Source organism: Rhineura floridana, chromosome 11 (genome assembly GCF_030035675.1).
Source record: "Rhineura floridana isolate rRhiFlo1 chromosome 11, rRhiFlo1.hap2, whole genome shotgun sequence".
Classification (NCBI taxonomy): Eukaryota; Metazoa; Chordata; class Lepidosauria; order Squamata; family Rhineuridae; genus Rhineura; species Rhineura floridana.
The window spans coordinates 35,582,100-35,595,122 of record NC_084490.1 but is presented as its reverse complement, the minus strand read 5'-3'; the positions used below and the strand labels follow the sequence as shown (position 1 = coordinate 35,595,122).

At 39.5% G+C, this 13,023-nt stretch overlaps 1 protein-coding gene across 1 annotated transcript; it reads right to left on the bottom strand.

Annotated features, from left to right (window-relative positions):
• Positions 1-2,710: 2,710 nt before the first annotated feature.
• LOC133367926 (olfactory receptor 13G1-like) lies at positions 2,711-7,245 on the bottom strand. The gene is made up of 2 exons (XM_061592013.1): positions 7,216-7,245; positions 2,711-3,679 (listed from the first exon to the last, which is right to left on the bottom strand). The coding sequence occupies exons 1-2, from the start codon at positions 7,243-7,245 to the stop codon at positions 2,711-2,713; spliced, it is 999 nt and encodes a 332-aa protein (XP_061447997.1).
• Positions 7,246-13,023: the final 5,778 nt, after the last annotated feature.

The window sequence follows — 13,023 nt, the reverse complement described above, 5'->3', positions numbered from 1 at the left end:
TGAAGCATTAAAAAAAAAGAATGCCTCAAAATGAAACAAAACAAAAGTAATCTCAAAGCCACACACTATTTGCTGTCCCACACACTGTACCTTTTATACTTCTATGAACCGAATTCTTTGAAGCTACACTGGAAGTGGATTGAACTGTGGAAGACCAACTCAAATTGTGTTCGCATTTTGACAAATTTGTAGGGTAGTGAAATATCTCAGAGAGGAGGTCAAGTCTCCTGCTGCCCTGGTTCATTTGCTATAGCTGCCTAATTCCTCTGCTTTTTAAAGTTTGATAGAAATACCAGTTCATTATAGGCATGTACTTAAACCACAAGGGTTTTTTTTGCCTATTAGGGCTTATCTACACAGCAGTTCAGTGTGTGTTTGATGCTACTTGCATCCCCTTTTAATTTGCATGGTTCACATGACATTACTGGAAAACAGAAGCTATCATGTAGTTTTCCCCCTGTAAATCCATAATAACCCAATCCGCTGATAATACGAAACATTTAGAATAATATGGCTCCACTTTGCTCCACACGTCTTTGAAGATGGATGCTTCAATGATTTTTAGTGGGCACACTAACTCTTCCATGAATTCCATGTTGTTTCCAGTGTTTTATCTAGCAACTTGGGACTGCTGTGTCCACCACCCTTCACAGTTTGCTGAAGCCCTCCCTTCTTTCATCCCTAAAAATCTAAAATGAATTTTAAAAAAACAAATCTCAAAAATATTGATATCAATTTTTAAAGAATATTTCAATATTGGTATAGATATTTTATGGAAAATATTGATATTGATATTCTTAAATGTTTATATCAATGTTATGTTGACTTGTTTTTCCAGTGGGGAAAAATTAACTCCGAAGAAGCAAGGGGCATCAGAGAAAGGGGGTAATGACCCCACTTTTCAACTGCCAAACTTCAGGAAGCCGGGGGGCAGAAGGGAGTGGAAATACTGCTCAGGTCAAAAATATTTGCACATGCCCAGTAAATGAGCAACAGGAGGGAGTAAAAATGTAAAATCAGAGGACAGGACCACAAGGAAACAGCAAACACAAATCCTTCCAAAAGAACACCTACTTGTTTGAATGGAAAACAATGGATCTGAAGCTACCATTGAGCATGAAGGGTGAACCTTGCAAGCTATTAGGACAGTAAAAGCTGTGTATTAGCTACAAAGAAATGCTCCCATTTGGATAAGCCGTTAGTGGAATTTTCTGCTTTTTAATCTGGAAGGTAAGAAAAATGGGATCATGTGCAAGTGTGCTGCAAATGAATTGATGATTTGCATGCTTATAGAGTTCAATGAGATTTACTCTTCTGCAATCATGCTTAGCATAGGTGAAACTGAGCATGGGTAAGGATGAGAAGAGGGAAGCAAGGACAGTTGGAGTGGGCAGGTGAGGAGGAAGAAGGAAGAAGAAATGTGAGGAAGAGGGAAGGAGCAGAGGACAGGAAAGGGAAAGGAGTGGAGTGGAGTGGAGAGTAGTGGAAGGAGAGAGAGAGAATGAGAGAAGGGGAACGGGATGAAAGAGGGGGAGGAGGAAGGCAGGACTGATCATTTGCATGCTTATTAAGTTCAATATGATTTGCATCCATGAAATCATGCTTAGGATACGTAAAACTGACTAGGGGAGGGGGAGAGGAGGGGAGACAGAAGCAGGAAGCAAGAGGAGAAGGGAGAGGAATGAAAGGGGAGGAACTGATGGGGCACCACGGAAAAAGAAAGGGGAGGAGCAGGAGGGAGGGGATGGGTGAAAGGAAGGGTAGGTTTGATCATTTGCATGCTTATTGAGTTCAGTGGGATTTACCCATGTGCAATTATACTAAGGATAGGTAAAACTGACCATGAGGGAGTTGCAAAAGTGGGGGAGGGGAGAGAAGAGGGAAGGAGAGGGAGGGGAGGGGAGGGGCAAGGGAAATGGGAGGGGAGGGGCAAGAGGGAGGGTATAGGAGGGAGGGGAGCAGGGAAATACAGGTTTGATCATTTGCATACTTTTTGAGTGCAAAGGGATTTTCTCCTGTGCAATCATGCTTAGGATAGGTGAAACTGACTAGGGGCAGGGACAGGGAGGGGGAAGGGGAGAGAAGGATAGGAAGGGTAGGGATAGGGAAGAAGGAGGAGAGAGAGAGGGGAAGAGATTAGATGGGTTGGCAGTTGGCAGAAGGAAAGCCTATTTCCCTTCCAAAAGGAAAACATTATGAATAGCATCATTGTTTTTCAGAGTCTTCCCCACCTTTTTATTCTACAGCAGAAAAGTGTAGTCGCTGGCCACATCCACACCAGACCTTTATTTCACTTTAGACAGTCATGGCTTCCCGCAAAGAATCCTGGGAAGTGTATGTCAAAGGTGCTGCGAGTTGCTAGGAGATGCCTTATTCCCCTCACAGAGCTACAATTTCCAGCAGTGGTGCTGATTGTTAAACCACTCTGGCAGCTGGGTCTATTGAGTCATTCAGTTTTCACTTCAAAATACCAGCCAGTAATGAAGAGGAATATATGAGGATCCACTTGGATGTATTTTCAGTGAAAAGGTATTATGCATACAGATCTAATAAAGTCTGGATTTTATGTTCCACAATTGATTCCCAATCATATGGAACATATTTTCGTGCACATGAACAATCCAACAGTCTACTTCTGCCAACTTTTCCCTGTTCAACTCCTCCCCCTAACAACAGTGGCAGCAGTGTTGTCATAGAAAGTCTTTGCAGTTCAGACTTGAGGTCTCCGGAGCAGCTTGCCTCTTCCAATAATTGTCTTGAGTGCCTCTTTTACTTCTTTGTTTCTCAGAGAATATATGAGTGGATTAACAACTGGGGTTACCACTGAATAAAGGAGAGAAACAAATTTGTCTTTCCCTAGAGAGTAGTTTGAGCTGGGCCTTATATATGTGTAAATGACGGAAGAGAAGAAAAAACTGATTATAATGAGATGGGAGGAACATGTGGAGAAAGCTTTCTTCTTCCCTTCAGTAGAACGGATCCTGAAGATAGCTCTCAGGATAAAGAAGTAAGATGTTAGGGTCAACCCACAGCTACAAATCCCAAAGATCACATCTGCCACAAAAGCCATCCTCTCATTCAAGCTGGTGTCAGAGCATGAAAGCTGTAAAAGTGGTGGTACATCACAGAAGAAATGGTTGACTATGTTAGAGTTGCAGAAGCAAAGCTTCAGCATAAGTCCAGCATGAACAGCAGAATTGGCCATCCCAGCAATCCACACTCCACTGGCTATGCCAACACACACTTCCTTCCTCATGATGACTGTGTACTGCAAAGGATGGCAAATAGCAGCATAACGGTCAAAAGCCATAAATGAGAGGAGAAAAAGTTCTGTTCCCAAACACCATATGAAGAGATACACCTGTGTAATGCAGCCATAAAAAGAGATGGTGTTTCTGTGGGTCCAAAGAGTCTGGAGCAATTTTGGAGTTGTAACAGAGATGGAAAACACATTCACTAAGGACAAATTGGTGAGGAGGAAGTACATGGGAGTGTGAAGTTTCCTGCAAGTACATATGGTAAAGACGAGGAGGAAGTTAGCAGCTAAAGCAGTAGCATAGATGAGTGTGAATATCCCAAAGAGAAGTGTCTGTACTTTTGCAGAGCTAGTGAGACCAGCCAGTGTAAACTCCATCGTAGCAGACTGGTTCTTTATTTCAATATAACAGATGCCAATGTCCTAAACAGATAAATTGTATTGTAAGTTAATTAATTATCATAATTTGTATATAGTTCATACCTTTCACTCATTCTCTTTCCTTCTTGTCCTTTCTCTATTTCTGTGCACAATGGAAAAAAATGGCATCTGTTTGACTTCCCCAGTCAAGATTTACAAGATTATGGGAAACCAGGCTGAAATCTTAGAAAATGTTGACACTGAGATACAATTCCATAGAAATAAGTCCCATTGACATCAAACAGGCCCAAGACACTCAGGCCAATTCTCTCCCCAGGCCATGGAAACCCACATAGGGGTTCCCATTTCAGCAGGGACCCAGGACCTATGAAAAGAGCACTATGATCAATCTTTTCTTACAATTGCCATTACTTGAGAGCATGAGTATCGCAAATAGTTTTAGTGAATGATCTACTGTTTACCCTGGTTTATATTATATTTATTGTAGGAAGTTGTTTGTGAGCATTTGTTGAGAAATACTGATATTTTTTCCCATTTTAGAAAGTCGCTGTGTGCTTCTGTATGAGCTGATTAATTCACTACATCTGACTGAAAATGTAATACATTCTTTGGACTGTTATACAATGATGGGACTTTACTGTAAATTTATTTCTCTCTCTTTTGCAGACTAGATTGATTTGAGATTTCAGCCTGTTTTATGATTTTTGTGGTATTATTTATTGATACTGTTGTAGTTTTTCTATTGTTTTTATCATATTATTTTGTTCTTGCTATGGAAGCCGGTTTGAGGTCACCTGGTGATGAAAAGCAGCATACAAATATATTACATAAATAAATAATAGTATATGTGTATTTAAAACAAACCAACAAAACAGTATGTGTATAGGCAGCTATATCAATCTATTCAGGGAAAGCTAATCAGATGAAGGATCCTCTGAATGTGTATATGGATATAAATCTTTAAAGGGCTAATTCATTGTGCACAATCATTTGTTCTTAGTAGCTTGCTATGGAGAAAACTCCATTGAACATGGTGGGACTTGTTTCAAAGCAAACGTGTGTAGGTTTGCAGTATTTGAGGTGATATCTTACATCATTTCTCGGTAAACAGGCGAATTTCACCATGCTTTCTGGTTAAACTAGTTTCTTAACATTTTATTAATGAAATAGATTATCACAGCAACAGCAACATCTTCATATCAAATGCAAAGAGACTGAAACCAAATCACAGTTAGATTTATGTATTCTAATAGTGATTTAAACAAAAGAAAGGAAACACAACATAGTTATGTTACTACATCATCTAAATAATTAATTAATTAATATAGCACAATTCTTTTTTAAAATATGATCTTACTTCTAACAACTTGTTTCTAGTGTCCCGATATTGACTTTTCTGATTGCAATACTGTTTAAACTTATTCTGCTGTTCCAATGATTTTTTTTGTAACATGTCCTTTCAAGAGCAGGAGATATAGTTGAATAATAATGATGGTAATCGTAACATTTATCTAATTAATTATTAGATTTATATCCCGTCCTTTCTCTCAGTAGGAGCCCTAATATTTCTCCCAGTAGTAACAACAATCATAAACATAACATTAAAAGTAGCAAAATGTAATATGTTCTTTCTACACCCTTTGTCTTCCACACATTACAGCCACTTAGTATATTCTAGCTTTTTGAAAATTCAAAGAAAAAAGACATTAATGGAGAGATTCCAGTGGCTAGAGATGGTTAAATATTAGCCCATATTTGCAATATCACATCCCTATTTGTATTATTTCTAACGTCCATATTCATTCATTTAATGCAAGGACAGGGAAACTGTGGCCCTCCAGATCTTGTCCCATCAGCTGCTCCAGCTAGTGTGGTCAATGGCAAGGGTCCAACAACATCTGATCTTGGGACTTTTATTTACTCTTAATCTGAATTGGCACTTTGAGGTTACTGGGTAACTTCAGTCAAAGAGCTGCTGAATAATAATGGTTAATACTGACACTACCAAGACGCCATGTTTGTTTTTGTTTTGTTTTCATGTGTAGCTTTCAACATGATTCTAGGAATTTTTGATTCCAAAATACAGTGATTAATAATAGTGAGAAGAGTTTAGATGGAACTGTTAACAAAATGGTTATCATTGTCTCCTTCTTTTAAAAAATCCCTCAAGAGTACAATCCAGTTGCACACCCCCTCTTGGGAGGGCTGTACAGTGTGGCAGAGACACCACCACCTCTGCATTTTGGCAATTGTTGGCATCCAAAGTAGAAGTGTGGGTAGAATAGTCAGGCCTTGATTGGGGTTGATGGCATTACACACTGGCCCCGAGACTACCTCGGGATACAGCAGATTCCTGGCCAGTACAGCCTTGCTTTGGATTAGTTGGCAATATATTAAATTTTGTGTTTGTAGCAGCATTTCAATCTGTACTCTGGAAAATGCACAAACTTACCAGGAGATGCTCCAGCAATAGTCAAGTCATTTCAACCATTACAGCTGCAGTAATTTGTATATTATAAGCTGGTAGCAAAGGGTTGGTCTCACTGCAATCATTGTGAAAAATATTCATCCCTAATTTGTCCCATTGATTTGAATGGGAAGTAAATGCAACTATCTTACATTTGCATCCCGCCCAAGGAATTGGTGTCTTTAAATGTTGGTATAGTGTCTACCACAATGTTGATACTATTTTAGTAAAACAGATCAAAGAGGCTTTGCTCTCTCCCCCTCCCCATACATACACAACATTTATTAAGCAATCCTGACTGGATCAGGGATAATGCTATCACAGCACTAAAAAGAGACACTTTAGACAGACAGACAGACAGACAGACAGACAGATAATTCTCTGGTCACTGTCTTAGAAACTAAATAACACACAGTCATAGTAGAAAGATGAATGCTATGTGTGCCCATCTACCATCAATACCTCTTCTGAGTACCAACACTTTATGGCTTGGATCCTAAAAAAGTTAATTTAAGGAACTTCATGGAAGAGAGCGTTATTGGTCTGACCTCTACAGACTCCTGCATCCCAGGAGGATCAGGGGATCCTCCTGAACTCTATGAGAGGGGGGATGCTAGCAGGGGGGGAATCCCTCAAAGTCGAACTTGGATGTTTCCCCTTAGAGCCCATGACCATCTTGAAAGGCTTTTTGGTTACACAAGTGACTGCGGGATGAAGATAAAGAAACCTGTCTTACCATCCTAGCCTACCTGTTCATTGAATTGTATGTTGATCATGAGGGGCAGCCAAGGCCTGTGGATTTTTACTGATATTAAATCTGAGATATATGATGCCCTCAAGAGTACAATCCAGTTGGACACCCCCTCTTGGGAGGGCTGTACAGTGTGGCGGAGACACCACCACCTCTGCATCTTGGCAATTGTTGGCATCCAAAGTAGAAGTGCAGGCAGAATAGTCAGGCCTTGATTGGGGTTGATGGCATTACACACTGGCCCCGAGACTACCTAGGGATACAGCAGATCCCTGGCCAGTACAGCCTTGCTTTGGATTACATTTGGTGAGTGTTTGTAGCAGCATTTCAATCTGTACTCTGGAAAATGCACAAACTTACCAGGAGATGCTCCAGCAATGATTTAGTCATTTCAAGCATTACAGCTGCAGCTGCAATAATTTGTATATTATAAGTTGGTAGCAAAGGGTGGTCTCACTGCAATCATTGTGAAAAATAGTCATCCCTAATTTGTCCCATTGATTTGAATGGGAAGTAAATGCAACTATCTTACGTTTGCATCCCGCCCAAGTAATTGGTGTCTTTAAAAGTTGGTATAGTGTCTACCACAACATTGAGATTTTTTAGTAAAACAGATCAAAGAGGCTCTGCTCTCTCCCCCTCCCCCATACATACACAACATTTATTAAGCAATCCCGACTGGATCAGGGATAATGCTGTCACAGTACTAAAAAGAGACACTCAGATAGATAGATAGATAGATAGATAGATAGATAGATAGATAGATAGATAGATAGATAGATGGATAGATAGATAGATAGATAATTCTCTGGTCACTGTCTTAGAAACTAAATAACATATAGTCATAGTAGAAAGATGAATGCTGTGTTGCCCATCTACCATCAATACCTCTTCTGAGTACCAACACGTTATGGCTTGGATCCTAAACAAGTTAATTTAATTTTTATTTATTGAATTACATTTTTAGACCGCCCTATAGCATTGAGCTCTCATTGGTCACCCGAGAGCTGTATGGCAAGCTACTTGCTTATAGTCAGTTCCTGCACCTAGGTTTCCCTCTGCAAGTCACTTTGAATTTGGTTTTGTTTGCTGTAATTTAATAAAGTGGCCCTTGCTCAACCCAAGCTGATGTCTCTGTGTTTTATTTCGCCCCTCAACTGCAAACCATTTTACGTTCCATAACTGCATTAGGAATGGTCAGCACATAATATGCAAGCCATCCAAACATAACTATGATAAAAACAGATAATATATCATTATTCAAGAAAAATGCATAAACTGGTATCCACATTTTCACAGAGATATTGCAACTGACATATCTTACTTGTAATGACCCTAAAGACAAACAATAAATTTAATCAAAGAAAATGGGGGGGGGGAATCTAACAGAAAAAAGTAAGATCAATAAGGAAAGAGATAAAGATAATTTTAAAAAGCTAAGTGAGGTTTCATTTATACCATCTGAGTGAGTTTCATATATTTGCTGGGGAAATTGTATAGGTGAAAATAGTTGTCATGAAACAAATGGTGCTGCAATATTGAAACTATCTTGTATGCTAGTGATTTATGAAAAGATGTCATCTTTCCATTAACTTGTTAGGTGCTGCTTACCCATTATTATTTCTTCTATAACAGGTAATTTTAGGGGGCTTTTTAAGTTACTTCCCAAAATCTATTATATCACTGAAATATCTCTAGCAATTTTGATTTCTAATTGGCATCAGTGACAAGCCTATAAAAAGTTCCAATGACAATTTGTATTTATCCTTTTTGGAGACAGAGTTTAGAACTTCATGGTTTCAACGCCACCACCCCAATTTAAAATAAAGTATAATTCAAATTCAGTATTTCAATTCTATTGTAGTTCATTAACACAAGGCTAGGTGCCTTGTCTTGCTGGTGTAAGAATCTTGCTGGAGCTGTGTCAGATAAGATGAAATTAACAATTTACCTTCATTCCTCTCTGCTGCTGTTTATTTTTTTCTTAGCTGTTTTCTTTCTTTGTATAGCCTTGAATTATTTTCTGTTTCAGCATCTGGAAACATCCAAAGCCACTTGCCTATCATCAGTCTGAACAATGCTGACAACTAGTTCCTATCCTGTTGTAGATATTTATACTTGCTTAATAAAGCCATGGCATTTCTGGAATCTTTCTGTTTAATAAAACAATGGGACTATTGGGAGAAAGACCTTTGAGACATCCCCAGGAAGGTGATAAGCATTCATTCTATTGCTTATTTCAACATTGGGTGCATTTTCAAATACCCAACTTCTGTTTCCATATTAAGAGGACTATCTGTTAATGTGTAAGAAATGTTTATGCTGTTCAACACACACACACACACACACACACTTCTTCTTCCTACTACTACTGCTACCCACACTTCACAAGCAGGCCTCAGGGCAGAGTTACAATAATTTACAATTCAGTATAAAGAACAACTCAAATAGATTACAGTCTCAAAACACAACTCAGGTGTCAAACGCCAAGGTAAAGAGATGAGTCTTCAGCATTTGCCAATACTGTCAATTGAATGTGCAAGATGCATGTCTGTGGGAAGGGAATTTCACAACCTAGGGGCTGCCACAGAGGATGCCTGCTTCTGCCCTCCCAAATGTCTGTGAGTGGGAGAACCATAAAGATGGTCACTTTTTTTGACCTTAACCCCAGAGAGGGTCTGTAGGGAAGGAGGCGTCTCTCCGTGGCTTCTAAGTGGTTTACAAAATATAGAAAACCAATTGAAAAAAAGAAAAATTAGGGTAAAACAAGGATAGGGAAACTTGTACAGCTTGAAGGCTGAATGCCCTCCTAGACAAAGTTCCAAGGGCCATATTCAAGTGATGGCCAGAAGCAGAGTGGGAGTGACCAGAGGGAAACATGGGTGGAGCAATAGAAGTGACTCTTACCTTTTTCTACACTTGGCTATGTTGCAGCCACACAAAAGTTTCCATACTCATACAGTACATACACATCGGTCCATCCTTCATCCAGGTAATCAAGATGCATTTTCACCATTCAAGGGCACATTCTAGCCAAATAAATACACTCAGGGAGTGTATGAAGAAACACTGCTGAGCATCAGGGTAGGGCAATGGAAGCCAACATGGTGCCCTATACATTATGGCTCTGCTGTTTTATCCCAGCACATCTGGATATGTGTCATTTTCTTGTCCAGCTCCAACACCCTCAATCATTTGAAGATCAGCTCCATCAAACTGCTCTGCTTTTTTCTCCTTTGTGATCTCCTAGGCTTGGAACTAACTCCAAGAACATCTTCAAATTCTTCTTCAAACACACCTTTCTGCAAATCCCTCTAGAATATTAAAAAAACCAAAAACAATCCAGTGCTCTACTCTGTTGCTAACTACCTCAAGCTGAAATACACTCTTTGTCTGCCCGATCATACCTACACTTTTCTCACCTTCCTACAGTCTCTTTCTTGTGTAATTATATTGGACTATAAACCCTTTAAGATACAGACCTGTCCTATAGTTTCTCTCTCTCTTTTTTAAAAAGCTCTGTGTACATCAATGATTTATTTAGTACAATAGTAAAGAAATCATCAATATCACCCAGGATTATGATATGTTTTCAATGGAATTGAAACACTAATGTTCTGAGATGTCCCACTGATGAAATCTGTCACTGGCTGATGTCATCAGAAAGATTAATATGTTGCCCAGTGGCAGGCAAAGCAGGAAGTGGGCTGAGTGGAAATTTGAAGGAATGTTGGCGGGAGAAGGCATGGCAATAATATCTAGGAGATTTTATAGCACTAATTATGAAAGATTCTTGAATGTGTTAAACTGTATGGTTTTCTCTTCAAAATGCCTGCCAGTGATGAAGAGGAAGGGTACATGTTCTATTTTATGCATTCTGAATGTTATCTCTTATATGTGATTGAGTTCATAGCTTGCACTCTTAAACAATGTCAGAAGATTGAATAGAGTGTGAGCTATGAACTCAATCACGTATGAGATAACATTCATAAAAAGTGCCATTTTTCCTTCTGTGTTTCTCAATCCATGCTACTATTTTTCTTTCACTGTTTCTCAGTCCCTGCTCCCATTTTTCTCGGTGTGTCCCATCAAGAAACCCTTTTTTTTTAATTTTTTGAGGCAAAGGATTATGGGGGAAGACATCTTGTCTGAGATGGAGCCTCTGAGAGGCATGAGTTTGCAGTTTTCACAATCTTGGTAATTAGGCTGCAAGCAAGCACACCTGATCAGTGGAGACTTGTATTCAAGGCCACAGGCCTGGGAAGGTTGGAGAGTTCATGACCATTAGGCATGAAAACTCCAGAAATATTTCATAATCAAAAAGCCCCCTGATTGGATAATTAATTCCTGGCTGTTGCTAGGCATTTTCGCATAAGTATAGGATGTAGACCTCAGGTCTTTGTTCCCCTCTGTTCCCTATGGTTGCTGATGCCACGTTGGTGGGGTTCCATCTTCCATCCATTATCTTGGCTATACATCTCTGGGGAGATGTGGAACCATGAAGCTGTTTTGTGGCTTACCTCTTTATAAGTATAGACTAGGATTGCCAGTTTTGTAATTTTGTTTTGTGACTTAATTCTCCGTGTTTTAATTAGCGCTCAGGGGTGTGGGTCTTAAGGAACCATTTTGCTGCTGTAATTGTGCACTTATTTATTTTTTAAATAAAGCCACTTCTTATTTACCAGTGTATATTCATTGCAGGAGGAGCTTGGCTCTGAATCCAGTACCTAGGCCGAATAACCATGGACTACAGTATATTTGGATATATTGCCTAAGGCTACAAGACCAAGGAGTGTAGTTTGGCTGTTAGAATCCTTGGCGTGTGTATTCTGGCACTTTGCGTTTTCCCTTGGCCCAGAGTGGGAGACCAGATTAAGGGTTGGTGGCAGTCTACATACCTTGCAGGGTTGTTGTTCATTTACTCAGCCCTGGTAAGGAAGGCCAGAGCTGTTCCTTGCCAGGATCAAGTGCCCTGAGTTTGGGAATTTGAGTCCTGGGACTGAACCAGGGAGTGGTTCATGACATGCCCCCAAACCCCTTTTTCACTCTTCATAGTCATGCTGGGACAAATATTTTTTTGGGGCAGCAAGGTATGTTGTGAACTTGCAACTTGGTAATACATATGCATGATGGGAAAAGTAGTTCAAGAGCTAAAGCTCTGGATCAGGAATAACATATGAAAATACAGTTGGAGAAGATGTGTAGGAGAGACTGGCCACCACGGCTACTAGGATACATCCTTCCCAAGGAGAATGTGAAGCATTAAAAAAAGAATGCCTCCAAATGAAACAAAACAAAAGTAATCTCAAAGCCACACACTCTTTGCTGTTCCACACAGTGTACCTTTTATACTTCTATGAACCGAATTCTTCAAAGCTACACAGGAAGTGGATTGAACTGTGAAAGACCAACCCAAATTGTGTTCTCATTTTGTAGTGCAATATCTCAGAGAGGAGGTCAGGTCTCCTGCTGCCCTGGTGCATTTGCTATAGCTTCCCAATTCCCCTGCTTTTTAAAGTTCGATAGAAATACCAGTTCATTATAGGCATGTACTTAAACCACTTTTTGCCTATTAGGGCTTATCTACACAGCAGTTCAGTGTGTGTTTGATGCTACTTGCATCCCCTTTTAATTTGCATGGTTCACGTGACATTACTGGAAAGCAGAAGCTATCATGCAGTTTTCCCCCTGTAAATCCATAATAACCCAATCCACTGATAATACAAAAAGTTTAGAATATGGCTCCACTCTGCACCACACGTTGTTGAAAATGGTTGCTTCAATGGTTTTTAGTGGGCAGGTGAATCATCACTTTCAGCTATTCCCCCTTCTCTGCACACTAACTCTTCCATGAATTCCATGTTGTTTCCAGTGTTTTATCTAGCAACTTTGGACTGCTATGTTCTCCATCCTTCACAGTTTGCTGAAGCCCTCCTTTCTTTCATCCCCAAAAATCTAAAATGAATTAAAAAAAAATAAATCTCCTCAAAAATATTGATATCAATTTTAAAAGAATATTTCAATATTGGTATTGATATTTTATGGAAAATATTGATATTGATATTTTTAAATGTTTATATCAATGTTATGTTGACTTGTTTTTCCAGTGGGAAAAAATTAACTCAGAAGAAGCAAGGGGCATCAGAGAAAGGGGGTAGACGACCCCAC